This window comes from Trichinella spiralis (genome assembly GCF_000181795.1).
Source record: "Trichinella spiralis strain ISS 195 chromosome Unknown Scfld5, whole genome shotgun sequence".
NCBI classification, from domain to species: domain Eukaryota; kingdom Metazoa; phylum Nematoda; class Enoplea; order Trichinellida; family Trichinellidae; genus Trichinella; species Trichinella spiralis.
This window is the reverse complement of record NW_003526944.1, coordinates 1,958,753-1,976,414: the sequence shown is the minus strand read 5'-3', so window position 1 is coordinate 1,976,414 and position 17,662 is coordinate 1,958,753. Positions and strand designations below refer to the sequence as shown.

At 35.2% G+C, this 17,662-nt stretch overlaps 2 protein-coding genes across 2 annotated transcripts; one reads left to right on the top strand and one right to left on the bottom strand.

Moving 5' to 3' along the window:
• The first annotated feature begins 884 nt into the window (after positions 1-884).
• On the top strand, positions 885-10,573 carry Tsp_04102 (proteasome subunit alpha type-1). The gene is made up of 25 exons (XM_003374868.1): positions 885-981; positions 1,274-1,493; positions 1,863-1,908; positions 1,960-2,046; positions 2,103-2,195; positions 2,325-2,426; positions 2,562-2,864; positions 2,928-3,134; positions 3,249-3,388; positions 3,454-3,574; positions 3,631-3,702; positions 3,734-3,890; positions 4,007-4,471; positions 4,537-4,670; positions 4,726-5,246; positions 5,311-5,908; positions 6,327-6,371; positions 6,685-6,786; positions 6,921-7,054; positions 7,097-7,313; positions 7,375-7,504; positions 7,607-7,686; positions 7,748-7,870; positions 8,593-8,885; positions 9,325-10,573. Exons 1-25 carry the CDS (start codon positions 885-887, stop codon positions 10,571-10,573), a joined length of 5,736 nt encoding a protein of 1,911 aa, XP_003374916.1.
• Positions 10,574-10,757: 184 nt separating this feature from the next.
• Positions 10,758-17,015, bottom strand: Tsp_04101 (putative LIM domain protein). The gene is made up of 11 exons (XM_003374867.1): positions 16,905-17,015; positions 16,684-16,835; positions 15,519-15,615; positions 15,015-15,123; positions 14,244-14,343; positions 13,448-13,686; positions 12,914-13,234; positions 12,319-12,674; positions 12,126-12,246; positions 11,945-12,060; positions 10,758-10,778 (listed from the first exon to the last, which is right to left on the bottom strand). The coding sequence occupies exons 1-11, from the start codon at positions 17,013-17,015 to the stop codon at positions 10,758-10,760; spliced, it is 1,743 nt and encodes a 580-aa protein (XP_003374915.1).
• Positions 17,016-17,662: the final 647 nt, after the last annotated feature.

Sequence of the window (17,662 nt, the reverse complement as noted above, 5' to 3'; positions counted from 1 at the left end):
AAGTAAACTGATCAATACAAATATTACATGTCATTGTTAGTACTGTAAATGAAGCATACAATTGAAAAATGTAACCTACATTTTTATTTTAAAAATTCTTTTATCAATTTGAAACAGATTTATTGCTCAAAAACATTTATATGAAATTGAAAAAGTTTGTAAATAGAAGTTTAACTGTGATAAAAGTTTCATTAATCTGACCAAAACTTTATTTTCGTATATAAATCAATAAACGACATATCCATATGTTAAAATATTTGACGATGAATTAAATTTCTGAAAATATAAATAATCTCTAAACGATAAATTATTTTTTTAATGAATTTTGTGCTAAAAATCAAATTAAAAATATTATCCTAATTATCGTAAAATTTGAAAATTACAGTATTAGAGTATACTGTGCATTTGCTATTTTTAATATATATCATATGTTCCGGTTTTTCTCGTGGGGTAACAGCAGATAGCATTATATAGGTAGCTATATAGTTTTTCTTTTACATTTTATTCACGAATATGTTTATTGTTGTGAGTTTTGTTTGTGTACTGAAATTTTAGAATGAGTCTAATCAATAGCATCGTCTATTACTGCTGTTTCTACTTCCTTGTTTTTTTTCACAAGTTATGAGGATGCTTTACGTGAAAATAACTATACACTTACTTTTTAAGCCAAGTGTTCAACAAGTGTTTGGAGAAGAATATTGATATTTTCCTAATTATTTTTATTAGTATTTCCTTTATGATTCTTTTGATGTGTCGTCGATTTTATTTAACTGTCGCCTTATTGATATTTTTCAATGAATATTATGTTTAATTTGGTTTTTGTTTTAGTTCATATTTATTAATTGAAAGTTTATTTATAGGAATCCTATAGCTTCGTATTAGAGATGGCTTGCGGAGCTACTTTAAAACGGCCCTTGGATTTCGAACATTTCATGAGTCCAGAATGCGCTGCGAAGCGTGTGAAGAGAAGTCCATCTCCACGTTAGTAGTTTTGTTAAAAAGTTAAATATAATAAAATTACAATGAATAGTTAATTTGGTTATGATAAAAATTTCTTAAATCGATCCGTTTACGTTTAGTTTAATCCGTTGTTTTTCTTAATTACTTTTATTGACTAATGAAAGCATTCTAATTTTAATTTTTAACGTATAAAGTTTTCAAGTAATTGTTTTGAGCATAGTGGAACAGGAATAAGTAGTATGTAAACAAGCGGTATTGAGATTCTGTGACAAGTAGAACAATATTTGTTTGTTGAAATTTGAATGCATTGCAGAAATGATAATACGTGATTCACCACGTTCACCCACATCTCAGCTGGAGGATATTCTTCGTGACGAGATGAAAAACGTTGTGGACAACAAAGTGGACGCTGAAAAATTTCCAACTTCAAAATCTTATCTGGTGGACGGTGGCATTATCAACAATCAGCAGCATTTTTCATTGCGGCAGATTATATTTGTTTTCAAGAAGTTACTTGCCGAGCATCGACGCCTGTTAGTTGCCAAATTTGAAGAGGAGCTTACGGAAAAATTGCACGAGCAATACGTCAATTATGCGATGTGCATGCGCAATGAAATTCAACGTTATTTTTGTGAAGCTCCTTCTTACATTTCGTAGACCCACCACTGGAATACGACGATTTCCAAATTCCACAGTGATGATTGATTCTTGCGTAAATACCATTGCCACTGATTCAGTTAGCAAAGCTTTGATTTTTAACTATTAGTAAATCATTGAAATCGGATTTTACCCATTGTTTTTTTATTGTTAATATTTGTTGATATTTTTCATTATACTGAGATTTTATTATGAAATGCTATTCTTACTTGTAATTTATATCGAATTCCATTCGCTTTATTCAGAAATAATAATCGTGAAATGAGCTCGACAACAAGCGAACAAACAACGGTAAGCTGATTTCTTTTTTCTTTCATATGATTTTGCAAATATTTATTTTAGGCTAGTTTGAAAACGGAAAAAAAGTCAATACACTTGTTGAAGCGTAGTGAATATATTCGTTTTCTTTTCGGCTATGCAAAATTGGAGGTATGCTATTTATTGGTTGTTAAAGTTTAATATTTTGTTTTTTTTTGGAATTTAAGGAACCGTACGATACTCCGACGGTCAGTTCATTGAGAACTCGAAAAAGAGCAACAGATTTTGATGATATTTTCAGATATTTTGATACTTCAGCAGTGAGTTTTTATTATTTTTTACAAAACATAATGTTTCTTTTAAATTTATATATTTGTATTTTATTCTTTATGCATACAATTATTGTGATTTTTGTAATAAATAATAATCAACTAAATTGATACATTTAGGTCAGTTCTCACCTGGGACCAGAATCTGGCTTAACTTTTCATACCGCTTTCAAAGATCTGCTTTATGGCATAAGGAATGGAGAAATTGATATCGCTGAACAGGTATTTAGAAAAAGGAAACATGTTTTAAAAATAATATTATTTTATTTTTAATAGTTTTTGTAAGGTCAACTTATTTTCCTATAATGTTGTACAAAATGGAATGTTCCAATTATAGTTTTGTATTATCAATTTTAGGCATTGAAACGAATTGATGACAATTTTGTCGAAGAAGACGCGGATGAACTGTTGATCTGCTGTATAGAAACGTTGAATAGAGTCACCGACCCGTCGATGTGTGGATTTATTCAACAGTTGGTGGAAAATTGTACCTTTTCAACGCGAGCAGTTGATCAGGCCGTGCAAAGTTTAATGATGTACATTCAACTCAAGCAGTACGGCGAATGCGAGGCAATTTTTGTACAAATATTTTGTATATTGGTCTCTTTCAACGCTGGTCGATCTACCACCAGCGATGAAACAGTGACGTTGTTGTTGGAGGTTTGGAAGTTATTCAATTTTGAAAAATTTACATATACATATATATTCTGTTGATTGTTTCAGCTACTTGGCAGTTCTGGTTTGTCACCAGTTCGTGCTGCCTGTTTGCAGACATTAGTGACTATTGTCATCAATCGGGATAAACCTAGTTCATTGGATGATTTGATGAAAACAGAGGAAGATGATTTGCAAGATCATTTGGTAAAGTTGTTGTGGAAGCATACCGACGACGTCAGTGCGAATGTTCGAGAAGCGTGCGTCGATGGTTTGGTGAGTTGTTGAGAAAAAATTTCTTTCATTTTGAGTTTTGTTCAACTCAGTTTTGTCATGAATTATGTGAAATGATGGTTTTTTGGTGCGTTTTAGTTTCAGTTGTAATTTCAGATAACACTTTATCAATGTGGTGTGCGCTTGGATTTGGAACGTTATGACGATGCCATTAAACTGTCTCAAGATGAAGAAGATAAAGTGCAAAGACATGCGTTACACCTTTTGCATATTTTCGGAAGCATGTATTCAGATGAGTATGGATTTTCATGCATTTCATCATTTATTGATTTGGTCGTTCAGATTTCTCTTCTCATTTCAGAATGGTATCGATAGAGGATGATCAAGTACAAATTTCAATGATGAATGATGCTTTTTCTCGCGTTTGCTACGCCATGCAGGCTGGTCACGCGTCTGTTCGACTTGAGGCGGCCAAGCTGTTGGTAAGTTTCATAAGTGATATGAATTTTGATGTGCTAAATTTGGTTTTAATTTTCAGGGTAAATTTAACAAAGTGGGAAACAATTTCTTGGAGCAAACTTTGAGCAAAAAACTTCTCGACAGCATGCGAGTAAGCATTAAAAAGAAATTTTTTTTTTCAGTTCAAATTCAATTTTTTTTCTCTTTCCCAGATAATGCGCAAGGAAAAAGTGGAATTGTTGACTGGCAGTAATCAAATTGTCACATCCAGTACGGACAGGTACAATGCGAATTACATACCTTTGATGATGAGCGAAGCTTGTGGTGCTTTCGTGGCAGGTTTGGAAGATGAGACCAAAGGCAAGTTCATATTCATTCTGTTGGGAGAATATTTGTTAACATATATATATATATTTATTTAATTATTTAAAACAGTTTTGCTCTTCTATTTACAGCGGTTCGAGCAGCAAGTGTGAAATCCATGGCAGATTTGGCTTTGAAAAACACAGAATTTGCACAGAAATGTGTCGACCCTTTGGTAGATATGTTCAACGACGAAATCGAGGAGGTTCGTCTGAATGCGATGAAAAGCTTGGCAACGTTGTGCCCTTACATAACTATCAGCGACGAGCAGCTGAATTTTATCTGCCAGGGTCTGGTGGATGCGTCACCGGATGCTCGTGAAGCCGCCAGGGAAGTTTTGGCAACTTGCCGTTTGGAGACGTGTTTTGGCGTCAAAAAAGCTATCGTCGCGTTGGAAAAGAACTTTAACACGTACGCCGAAGACGGCGAATCGATATGCTATTGTATGCAAAAGTTGGGTCAAAGACTTGCCGGTTTGGTGGCGCCGTTGACGTCCGAGATGTTGGGCTTGCATCCGATCTTTCTATACCCTGAATCGGTGTTGAGCAACAATTTTTGTATGATTTTTCTGTAATTATTTATTTTTTTTCATATTCCATCTATATAACATTATATAAAACAGATACGGCCAAATTGATTATGGTGTTGAATGCGGCTAGTAAATTTCCAACTGTCCAGTCGTTGTTTCCCCATCACATTTGGCAACAGTATGAATATTTGAGAGCTTCGAAACCAAAACTCGTACCTTTGATTCGAGTAAGAGTTGAAAATGATTTGAAAATTATCATTTATTTATTTAATTATTTTGCAGCCGGAAGTGAAGCCCAGGTTGAAGATGTTCCACTTTGAAGAAGAAATTGACACGTTCGATGAATTTTTCACATCGTGCAGAAATTTGTTGGAATACAGCAACAACAACCCCTCGCTGTCGCAGAGTAGGGAAATTTTCCAAATTCTCCGAAAAGATTTGCAACGCTTGGAATTTATCGAAACCGAACAGAAAAGCAAAGCTGATGCTTTGAAGCGATTTGTCGATTTGGTCGACGAATTCTATTCGCTGATTCTCGAAACGGAAAGTGGAACGGTCATTTTACTTTCTGAACATCAGTTTGTCGAAAAGATGAAGAAAATGTTTCTCAACATTTTCGAACTGAAGCTTCTGTGGAAATTCGAAGATGAAACTTGGCGCGATACAATTTTGAATATTGAAATCCAAGTCGCATTCCTTTGGGCAGCTAATATGCAATTCAACGCCGGTTTGTTTCCTAATTCCGATGACGTCGTTAAACCTGACCAACTTTGTGCAGCGGACTTAATTTCGGGTGCATTGAAGTATGGGTTTTTTCTTTCTTTTCTTTTTGGAAATTTAATCATCATGTAAAAAATTTACACGCAGGATATACGACGCGCCGATGTACGCGATTTTCGAAAAAATGGTACAGTACGATTGGCACGGGGTGCCGTTGTTGACTAGCCCCACAGCCGATGTTTTGCAATTGGTGAAAGAGCAACTGCCCTGCCTGACCGTTCCAGTTGAGGAAGTGATGCAAAAATACGCCGTGATAATAAAGCCCGTTTCATTTTCACAAACTGTGATCACTTTTCAAGCCGGCTTTTACACGGATATGTACGTTGTGGCCGATTTGCACGGTTTCGAACAGGACGATTTGAAATTGGTTCGAATCCAAATCACGTATCCGACCAAAGTGGACATCAGAACTCCTCCGCTGCGAAGCTTTCACAGCTTTCGACCCCTGTTGCACCATTTGCGAACCAAAGTGGCGGTGAACGATCGATCCTGGACCGAACCGGCCGAAATTTCTTTGCAAATTGTACTAGTTACCGATGAATTCGACAATTTGCCCCTCGGCATGCGCACCATTACCGCAAGTCGTAGCGTTCTCGTTCGACTGCATCCTCAGCCACAACAGATTCGTACTCATACGATCATTGGACGACCACTTCCTGCGAAATCTATTTTCGATGAATTCAACGTTAAATAATAAGAACGAAATTGTTCTTTTCCAATTAATAAAATTTAATTGAAACTGCTGTTGAACGAATGGAAAAATTTCGCAATATTTTGCATAAATTTGATCGATAAAATTCGAGATGGGCTAAATGTCAACTGAACGAAATTGTAGTACATTCATGTTATTGTATCTGAATTTATTGTAGTTTTTTTTTCAAATGAATAAATTCGCTTAAATATAACTTTAAAAAAATTTATAACTTTTAAACAAACATTTTATATTACCGTGCAATTGTTGAAAATCAGGTTCTGTCATTACTGTATAATACTGATACTGTTTTGGCTAGGAATTTCCCTTTGCGAACATGGTAATGAAATGAGAAATATTGCTTTTTTTTGCAAGTGCATCGTTTTAAACTGTTATTATTTTATTTTTTCAGTTTCGAAATCAATACGACGGCGATGTCACTATATGGAGTCCTCAGGTGAGTATGAATTGATGAACAATGATCAATTTGTAATTTGCACTGACTTTTTCATAACTCAGTATGTACTTTTGTTTTGGGGTTGTTTTTGTTCAGTAAATATTACTGAAATCTATTTTCACTTACTTGCTCAAATCTGATTTTGAAATGTTATACTTTCAGTGTTAGATTTATTCTTTTTGTATGTGTGAATTCGATGATTAACTTTGAAGTTTGATTGCTGTTTTTACATATCAAAGATCCATTCTAAAGCTGTTTCCATCGATTGAACAACGATACTTGTAAATTGCTTATTTCATACTTTTTATTTCAGGGTCGTATTCATCAAATCGAATATGCTGTTAAAGCTGTCAACGAAGGATCGGCGACGGTTTCGGTGAAAAATAAAACACATGTCGTTATTACAGCATTGAAAGTAAATGATCATTTAATCTTTACTTTTACATGTTGTGCGTACATTTACATTTTTTTAATGTTCAAACTTGATTACATTTGAAAGTTCAATTGTTTCTGATATTCATTCATCAGTCATTTTTCTTCACTGTTTAGAGAAGTCCAAACGAACTTTCTGGCTATCAGAAGAAAATATACAGCTTAGACGAGCATCTTGGAATTTCAATTTCTGGTTTACTTTCTGATGGGCGACTTTTAGCGTTTGTTTTATTCTGTAGATTAATTTGCATGTGTGTTTGAGATTATTTGTGTTTTAGGCGATTTTTACACAGCGAATGTCTGAATTGGCGTTGGACTTATGGACAGCCAATTCCACTGTCAGAGATAACCCACCGATTGGAGCTGAGTAATTTATTTGTTTATTTTTTTGTCATCAATTTTGTCGAAACTATTGATAAAAGTGTTTCTATTTGTACAGAAATGCAAGTGAACACGCAACGCTATGGCCGACGTCCATTCGGAGTAGGCTTGCTCATTGTCGGTTATGATGTAATAGGGCAGTTGATTATTATTACATTTGTTGAGACTGTGAAAAGAATATTTCATTTAGAATTTCGGACCGCACATTTATCAAAGCTGTCCAAGCGCTAATGTGTACGATTGTAAAGCGATGGCAATGGGAGCTCGATCTCAAAGTGCACGTACATACTTGGAGAAACATCTTTCCGAAATTACAAACAGTGAGATTTTTATTTCAATCAGTTTATGTTAATTAGTTTTTTTTTGAAAAATGGAATTATGTGAATTTTTATTATTTTACGTCGAAATAATGTTTATTTTAGCGAATTTGAACAGTTTGATCGAGCACGCTTTGATTGCACTTCGCGAAACACTTCCAAATGAACTCAGCTTGTCTAAAAAAGTAAGTTTTGAGCTGTTTTTGTGTTGGATTAAATGCAGCATATTTTTCGTTTCTGTTTCAGAATACATCATTGGCTGTTGTCGGAGAAGGAACACCATTTATTGTTTACGATGACGACGCTGTGGAACCATTCTTGCAGAACATTGTCAACGTTCCATCGGGCATTTCGGGCGGAAGAGTAGAGGTAAAATATTTTTTCTTTCTTCTCATACATGTTATGTTGATTGTAACGGTTCTGTTTTTTTCAGCGAATTGAAGAAGATCGGCCCACGTGATGAAGCAATCCATGCATGCTTTTTCCATTGCTTCTGGTGGATTTGGTAGTAGATTTGGTTTGATTAAAATTTGTAATTTACTCTAGTTCATTTCTCGACAGTTTGTCGTTATAACGGTTAGAAAATGCGCTACAGTAAGATTAAGAAAAGAGCGACATTTTTTTTGTCCAGTGCACCACTTTAAGCATTATAGAGAGGAAGAAATTGCTCGAATAAGAAAATATTTAAGATTACATTCAATTATTTAAGAATTAAAAATTTTCATTGTTCAATGTGGATGTTTTGAATGAATTTATTGTTGATAGGATTTTTTGTTTTGATAGCAAAATTTGATTCAGATAGAACGAAGAACAACAATTAAAATGCTGAAGTGAAACAAACGGCAATGATAAAGCGGAATAACAATTGAACTATTGCTAGCCGATGTTACGTCACAACATTTTTGTTCTGTCGTATCCGATACTCAGGTTTGAATGTTTGCACAATTTTTGTTTCAAATGTGTATAAAATATTTTAAATTTTCACAAAATCCCACTAGTTCAATAAGGCTTAATGAACGATTTTGATTCTACAGTCGTAAGTCAATTTGAATTTTAGTTTAACATTTTACAATAAAAATAGGTCACGTTAGGTAGGGGTCGACTATCCTCCTCTATTTTCACCTGGTTATCACATCATTAACTACTCGAAAGACAGATTTGGTGGAAAAAGTAGAAAACCAGTTTTTATGATCCGTCGGAAACGAAAATGCCAAATTGAGCGTCGTCACAAGAACAGCAGAATTATTAGTATAATTTTTTTTGTTACTTCTGAAATTTTTTCGCCAATTTTCAACTTTACCTGTCGTCGATGTATAAAACCATTTTTTCACGTCAACCAATTACCTGATGGTCATTTTGATCCAATCGAAAATTTACCATCACAGTAAGAATCGTAGTAGTAGTAGTAGCAGTCGAAGAATATTGTCGAATATTGCTGTTCTTGTTTGAAATTTGCACGCGATGGATTCGAAATTGCCTAACGTCCACACCGAAGTGAAATATCCAAGTTTGTATATGTTTTTTCGTATTAATTTAAATTTTTGAAAATTATTTTTTCTACTATTCTGCAAATTCTGTTCCATTGTGTCGTGAGTTGTTCATTTCTATATTGCATATTCTATTATCTTGCGCTCGTTGCTCAGTGACGTCATCCGAACAACAACATCAACGGCACGTCGTTTTCGAGCAGCAGCGTTGGATTTGTTTGAAATTTGCCAATTCTATCTCTTTTTTCTTTTTTTTTTCATTTGTTCCTATATTTGTCCCCGAAGAATGAGTAATTTTTTTCAAAAAAAAAATAAAATTTCCATTTCAGCTTGCAGTCAGAGATATTCTCCTAGAAATTTGTTGGATCTTCCCGACGATGTGCTATTGTTAATTTGTTCATACCTCAGTGCGAGGAGTGTGCTTCGTTTGGAAAATACTTGCGTACGTTTGTCTGGAATAACTGGCATGTTTTGGCGACAGATGCGGTCGTTGAAATTGATGGACTTGAATTTGAAAGACGATTCGAGAGTGTCGAAGTTTTTCAGTTACAAGTACGATTTTCTATTGAAGAAGGTCATCGAACGTGTCGGCCCGATGTTGAAACATTTGGATTTGTCGAATTTCGGTTCCGTGGGATGCGCGTCGTCGAAAATTAATTTTCAATATGCAATTTTGGAAAAATGCCACAATTTGGAAAGTTTATGCTTGAATGGTGAAGTGGTTAGCATGCAGTGGCTTGAACAGTTGGCCCAATTGACGCCGTCGTTGAAGCATCTCTCCATGGTGAAGGCGATTGTTCGCGGCCGAGGACCGCTCGACGATTCGATATTGTTCACTGTTTTGCGTAGTTGGAATCGTTTGGAAACGTTGAATTTGCGCGACAATCGTCAAATTCGATTGGGAAATGTTCACCAATTGCCGCCAACTTTGCGTTCGTTGGACATTTCCGGCTGCAGCGTTCACATTGATCATATTATGGAAATTTTGAATTATTGTAAAAATTTGAAATCACTAGCTTTGAAATTCACCGGCTATTTTATCTGTGGAATGATGTGGTGCAAAATGGACGCGATTCGGCGGCTTCGAATCGACAGCAGCGATTTCAGGGTGTCAGGAAGGCGGTTGGAGCTATCGTTCGCTTTGCATTTTGATTTTTTGTCGTCCATTACTGTTTTGTCCATTTCTGGTAGTTTGGTCACTGATTCTGTGTTGGAAGAGATTGTTGAAAATTTATCGTCGACTTTGGAAGAATTGTCGATTTTTGACAATTGTCCACACGAATTGGAATCTCCTGTGATGACAATGATTCGATTGCCAAAGTTGAAAAAAGTCGGTACCGAACGAAATTCCGATTTGGCCATGGAAGTGATCGAAAATTGTCATAAATTTGAAAATCTCCTCGAACTCGATGTCTCGTATACCTCAAATAGCTGGTTCATTTGGGGGTATCTGAAGTCGAATACGTTGAAATCGTTGATCGTTGTGGGTTGCGTGCCCCAGAGAAAAGATCACATGTATCTTCGTGACGATTTGCTCTCTCGAGTGAGGAGAAATTGTCCATCCTTAACTAGGGTTGTTTTTTAACGAATTGATTGGTTGAAATTTCTCAATTTAACACAACTTTTCATTATTATTATTATTGTTAAATCTCAAACTTCTTTATTTCTTCTTCAATTGAAATAATAAATAAAACAGTAGAAACATTTTTCCTACACTTTGGTTTATTCGCTTGCTTCTTCTTTCTTTCTTTTACAGTTTTCATTTCAATTTAATCACAACAAAACAAGCACTGAATATTATTATTAATTTCACGTTCAAATAATAATAATAATAATTCCCATTCAGTAGCAATAAAAGTGTTCTTTTAGTAATCGATAAAAGATTTAAAAAAATATATATATTTTTCTACAATAATAATAATAATAATAATCTTCGATATTTTCACGTCATCCAGCTACACACTTTTTCCAAAGCCAACAAATTCGTTCACGCGTGCGCTTTACAGTATGGTCGATTGCCTTTAATGTAGAAATTTTCCCCTTCCAAATTCTTCATGCATACCTGCAACGCAAACAGACATGTAACATTTCATTTGACATTTAAGCAAACCACACGTAAAAGTTTTTCCATTAAATGAATATTCATTTCAATATCGTTTGTTTTCTGTTCAAATGATCAATTGATTTCCCAAATTACATCTTTTCTTAATTAACTCGTGAAAATCATTATTGGTCATACGGTGAAATTTATTTGCGTTTGATTTGCTGTGAATTCAAACCATTGCTGAAAAACCATTGCGCGGAAATTATTCTTTTCTAATTTTCAACGCATTTTCCTCTTCTACACACGTCATTTATTGTCTGTTTATTATGGAATCAAGGTAAGAGAATTTTACGTTCAAAAATTATTCTTCTCTTTGTCGTTGAAATTATTTCTAACTCGAACTGTTTGGCAATTGAAATATAACAATCGCGTCTATGAGACTATGAGACGAATCAATTTCAAATAATAATAATAATTTATGTTGGAAAAAGTTGAATTTATATCAGTTTTGAAACAATAAAAAAAAAGTCTTCCTTTCATTCTTTGGTTGGATAATTTTTTTTAAATTCCCTACGATGATCGACTATTATAGCATGTTTCATCATGTTAATTGAAGAAGGTTTGTTTTCTTTGTTTCAAAATTTTTACATTTACGAAACTTGCTTAAATATGCTCCGCTTGCTTTTGCCAATATCCATTAAAGCCGACATAGAAAATGGTTTGCTTTTATTATTCGAAGTTATTCACCGAATGTTCGTCCCGTTCTTTTGTGTGATTTACATGTTTACTTAACAATTTTTGCACTCGTTTCGTGATGCTCAGCTCGTGTAGAGGCGCGTGTTTTATTTCGCAATGTAGATTTTCACTCGTTCTGTGTGCGTGTGTGGGGAAAATTGTAAAGTATCCACTTACCGTGCAAGTGAAGCAATTCGAATGGTACGCATTGCCCAAGGCTTCAACCCATCGATCGCCAGCTTCAATAGGAAATTGGCATGCGCAGCATTTAGTTGTGAAAAGTGTATTCCAATCTGTCAGAAAATACAGGAAAAATAGAAATAATCGAATAATACATTTTTTTGCAATCGTTTGTTACCTTGTTCACAGTATGGTTTTCCATCTTCGAGAAAAAAGCAAGAATTGCCAAACGGTTTATGACAATGAGCGCAGCAGAAACATTCCGGATGCCATTTTCGGTCCAATGCCGTCAGGCAATCCTAGAATTGTTTTCAAATTTCAAATTTTCAAAAACAACACGAGTAATTAATTAATCAGTCGAACAACTTTACCCCCACAATTGATCGATTGCATTTGAAACAGCTTGGAGCTAAGTAACGTTCAAAGCAAAATTCACAATAGATGAAGCCGCCCTCTTCGACAAAGCCAACGTCGAGCAGTTTACGGCGACACTCGGGATGCGAGCACACAAAATGATCCGGACACCAGGATTTTCCAAGCGCCAGCACAAATGGACCTCTTGAAAAAGACGACTTTTCACTTTTCACCTCAACAGCAACACACACACACAAGTAATACCTTATTTCACGGTGGCATGCTTCGCAGACCGGGATGCGTAGACTTTCTCCAATTTGCTTCAACACACCACGCCCTCTTCTCGGCACATAAGCACCAACTGTTCTACTTCCTGTTATTTGAAAAGAAAAAAAAATTTTTTTTGTTTTCTTTCATATTCATCAATTCATAAAATCATGTTGGAAAATTTAAATATGGAAACCGAAAGCAAAACATGCACGAAAGTGTAATGAAATTGATTGTTTGGAGAAACAGGGGGAAGTTGTAACTTTTTTCTTTTACAATAACTGAACCGAAGTCGACCATCACCGAAAGAAATTTGCAGTTGTTGGCAATTTACCCAATTTTTACCTCCTCGCTGGTAAAGAGTCAAATGGGCGCAGACGATGTCGCTGGCTGTTACTACTTGATTGTCGATTTGTGCAAAAGGATTACTGTAATCGGTTGTGCTTTTCTGGCGCCGTGGCGCCGGTTTCAGGTGGTCCGAGGTCGCATTTTTTCCGGCTATCGCATCGTGGACTTCTTTGCCCAGCAAAGAAACTGACGCGTCGCTTTGTGAAAGGCATTTTTCATCCAAACCCCATTCAGCATCTTTGTTGTTGTCGTCCAACAGTGTATCCGAATCCGAGTGGGAATCTGTTGTGTCTGTGATCGTCGGTAGTTGTTGATCCACTGTATCGGTTTTGTCTGTACAATTTGAATCGGCTGCTATTCCTTATTTATTTATTAATTATTAATATTGTTATGTTTGACATTATTTTGGGGAAAATTGTTCGAATAGACGAAGAACAAAAAAAAGAAAATAACAAATTTTCCTTCCACTTTTTGTTTCTTCGCTGAAAGAGTTTGAAAAAAAAATCAAGTACTATTCTCTTTCCCACTCACCGGCTGTATGCATTTCGTGCTGGTACGGATAGCCGCCTCGTTCTGGTGAAAATGGTGCTTCTGGAACGGCCGTTGACCATTGGTTTGTCGATTCCATTTCTTGTTTAAACTGACGTATGTAATTGCCGGGCATTTTGCTGACAGAATGCGTTGGAATACCACGCGACGACGGACTCAACGGTGCACTGTGAACTTGGGCAATTGGCGACAATGACGGCTTTAGCACATCTGGCTGATAGCTTTAAAATAAAGAACCCATATTAAAATTTAAGATATTTGATTTGATTTGATTTGATTTTTTACAACGCTTTCGGTGGATCTGAATGTTTCGGCGACGGTTGCGGTGGGGCACCACGATAGCTGTAAAATGTCATCAAATGTCAAAAATAGAAATTTCCATCAAGGAAATAGTCACCTGAAAATTGAAGGATCCTGCGGTGCTGTCGCTTGGAACAAGTTCTGCTGCTGTTGCCGGGCGTGGATATTACAATACAGCTTGTCGTTGACCATGAAATAGCCTTCAAATGGGAAACTTTTTTCAAAACCCATATGGGTCAAGCATTGGGCATTTAACCTGTGTTTTTCAGAGACGTGCCACAGGTTGAACATTTGTAACATTCTCCATGAAAGCACTTGTCGCCTGCTTTGCAGAATACACCACTAAACAGGAGAATTGTTCTTGTTCAACTCGTTTGATTAGAAATACTGTAGCGTAATAAAGTGAGAGAGAAATTTCAATTTCAGTAGACACAAAAAAATCCACCATAACTTTTCCATAAGATTAATGATAGCTTACAGGATTTGTCGTCCGCAAGTGTCGCATACTGGAGCTCCAGTTGGTCGTGCAGGTGTAGGTCTTTCTTGAATTCCGCGCGGTGTATCTCTCACTGATTCAGCTGAAATATAAAATTGCTATGTTTTATATTCTATTGCAGTTGGATTATTTATTTATTTATTTAGTATTTTTCAAACGTTTTAATGATAAAAAACAAAAGTTATGTCATACTGAAAAAATTGTTCATGCAAAGTTAAAAGATATTATTCAGGATTGTCTTATTAAATCACAATTATTGAACATGTGCAAACGGTTTATTAGTGAGTTTTTCTATTTATACGTTTAATATTTATTTGCATTGTTCGTTAATGTTGTCTACTATATTCTATTCTATTCTGTTCATATATTTTGTCCATGCATTGCAATCAACAAATACAACATCATGCTATCAAGCAAACCAGTCAGCACCAGGTCACCGTATGCGAGATAAAATGAAACTGTGATGGATCCATCCTCAGGCCATTTGTGTAATCGAATTTTTCAGGATATATATTGTGTACTTTGAATATAGTAATTGAATACCGAATGTCGCTTGAATTGAAAATTGTATACCGAGATTAAAAGAGAGAGAGAGAGAGCAGGAAAAATTGAAAAGGAAAATGAAAGAGAAGGGCAGTTGAAGATTAGTTTTAATTTCAATTTTAAAATTTTCACATTTACTTCGCATAGCGGCCATTAGTCGCCTGAAAGTGGCTGACTGGTGTATTGATTTACTGTACGTGTAAGGTTCACCTCTGCTATCAGTATAATTTGACGGGGTCTGTCGATTTTTCGCTTCATCTTCGCGAATTAGACGCAACGTTTCTGAATGAATGAACGAAGGCTGTTGTTGATTTTGTTTCTGCAAATTTGCACTGCAATATGCAAAAAAAAACTTATCATCAATATTTAAAAATTTGAAATGGAACATTTTCGAGAAGAAAAAATTATATTTTTTTCAAATTACTCTGTGCCAAAAAGTCCTCCCGTTTCGTGCAGATAAGAGTCCGCTGTTCTGTGCTTTGAATATGTGCCTGGTGACGAATCTGTACTGTACTGGTTGGATATTTTGTTGAACTTTTCAATGTGGGAAATTGACGGTGGTGGTGGTGGTGGTGGTGGTTTCTGTTGTTGCTGATTATTATCCGGAAAATATGAATCCTGCAAAAAAATTTCATCATTTTGATAAAAACTGATATGAATATACAAAACAATATATATATATATATATATATATGTATATGGAACAGAACTCACGTGCACTTTTCTGTTGTCATGAGCAAGTGAATATTTCACCGGAGTAAATTTGTCGTCTGTTGGCATGACGGCTGGTTTCCACACTCTGCAACCTCGTCTAGAAAATTTTCGAATTATCATTATTATTACTAATATTGCACACAGAAACACTTGTTTATTACAATTTGTTTGGAAAAAAATTTCTTTTCAATCTTAGTAATCGAAATTTTGTGAACAACATTTTACTTGAAAATTGCTTTTTTTTATTTTGTATCAAGCTCGAGAAAGAATTTCCATTGATGTTTACTTTTTCTCGGTGTGATAGCTTAAAATAGATTTCCTCCACTAGATAAGCATGTCAAGAGTAAACTGAAATAAAATTTCAAAATTCTTCTCACTTCTTCACTATCCGGTGTCATTCTACGTTGAAATTTTATTAGTATTAATTTGAAAATTGTTTTCCATTTTCATACTGATCCATGCTGCTGTTGTTGTTGTTGTTGTTGGCAATTATTACGATTGTTATTTATTAAAATATTTGCAGCTGATGAATGTGATTAAATAAAATAACCGAATGATGAACTTGAATGACGCACTCGACAAAATAAACAAGCAGGCAAGTCAATAATTTTCATATAGAATGGGAATTTTTTTAAATTGTCAAGATTTCACTTTTTAAGCTGAACAATTTTACTGATTCTTCGTCATCAAATGCAACATCTTCCACTTCTACAGCTGACAACTTTCTGCACATGTGATGGGAAAGTTGGTGGAGAAAAGAAAATACTGATCAATTTAAAATAAATCAACATTACTATTACTATGAATAGGTTGTCATTAAAATTTTTTATTTTTTTTTCGTTTTCCAAAGCTTCTAATACATTTGTGTTGGATGCGAATGAACAGTGAGTGATTAAGTAAAAAGATGATGAAAATATTGTGCATGTAAAATTGATGCTTTTGTGGCCGATAAGAGATGATAGCGTTTGAAATTGTAAAGTATCCAATTTATTAACATAGAAAGTTGTCATTGCATACATAGCAAATTCGGTTAAGATCACGGATGAAAATTGAGATTTGTTTTATTTCATTTCGATTCATTTAATAATAATAGTTGAAAAAAGATTATTATTTGAAATGTTTCAAAAGTTCAATTTTTGCAGAAAGGAAATGTTAATTTCCATACCTTTCGACGACAATTTCAACATCGTTGTTGGACGAGATGATTGCATCTTGTGCGTCTTTGTGTTGCATGGAATCGGCATGATGACCAGCTATGCGGACGACGTGGTCACCTTCGATCAGACCAGCTCGTTCGGCAAGACTACCGGCAACTACCTGCGGTAATGGAATGGAAAGTCAATGTTGTCGTTTCAAGATGGGATTTTATTATTTTTCAAATCTTACCTTGCTTATTGTGAGCGGTTCGTTGAAATCAAGTCCACCTTGTAAACGAAATCCCCAAATTATGGACGGATCACTGCGGCTCATTCGAACTGTTACCGTTTCGTCAGCCATAAATATTCGAATTTTCACCAAGAAGGGTAAATTTTAAATAAATTATTCGATTTGATTATTTTTCTGCAGCTTATCGAAAGCTTAATGTTCACGAGATGGACGTGAACAAGACGAGATCATTTTGATTTCTCGTCTCTTTCTTCACACCTCTTTTCCTACTAAATTATTAGCCAGCACACTGGTAGATTTTTCTGCGTTGCTTGCTTTAAACTTGCTTGATGTTGCTTGTTGTTGATACTGCAGCAGCTACTTTTAATACTGACGTTGTTGCTGCTGTTCCTTTGCTACTCCTACTCTTTCTGCTATTTAATATTACTACTACTAGTGAGTAGTAGTAGTAGTAGTAGTAGTCGTCGTCGTCGTTAACGTAACGTTGAGGAGGATGCTGTTGATGCTTCTTTATTAGTTATGCTGTTGCTATTGCAATTTTCTGCAGCTGGTTTCTCTCTCAGACTTCTTCGTCATTTTAACCAACTGCTTTATGCTGGCTGGCTGGCTGGCTGGCAGTTGAGCATGTGTGCTGTTTGTTGTTTTCTATTCTTTCTTTCTTTTATGCTAAAAACAGACTTGTTTTCTTTCTAATAATATATTCATATATAAACCAGCCAACAGAGCAAGCATCTTCTTGTCAGTTGAGTGCAAATTTT

Coding starts and splice junctions, on each gene's coding strand:
- Tsp_04101 (XM_003374867.1), bottom strand. CDS start 17,015: ATGGCTGACGAAACGGTAACAGTTCGAATGAGCCGCAGTGATCCGTCC. Junction 12,061..12,125: donor AAAACCATACTGTGAACAAG/GTAACAAACGAT, acceptor ATTTTCTGACAG/ATTGGAATACACTTTTCACA. Junction 10,779..11,944: donor CGAATTGCTTCACTTGCACG/GTAAGTGGATAC, acceptor AATAATATTCAG/TGCTTGTTTTGTTGTGATTA.
- Tsp_04102 (XM_003374868.1), top strand. CDS start 885: ATGGCTTGCGGAGCTACTTTAAAACGGCCCTTGGATTTCGAACATTTC. Junction 3,703..3,733: donor AACTTCTCGACAGCATGCGA/GTAAGCATTAAA, acceptor TTTTTTTTTCAG/TTCAAATTCAATTTTTTTTC. Junction 4,472..4,536: donor GGTGTTGAGCAACAATTTTT/GTATGATTTTTC, acceptor TATATAAAACAG/ATACGGCCAAATTGATTATG.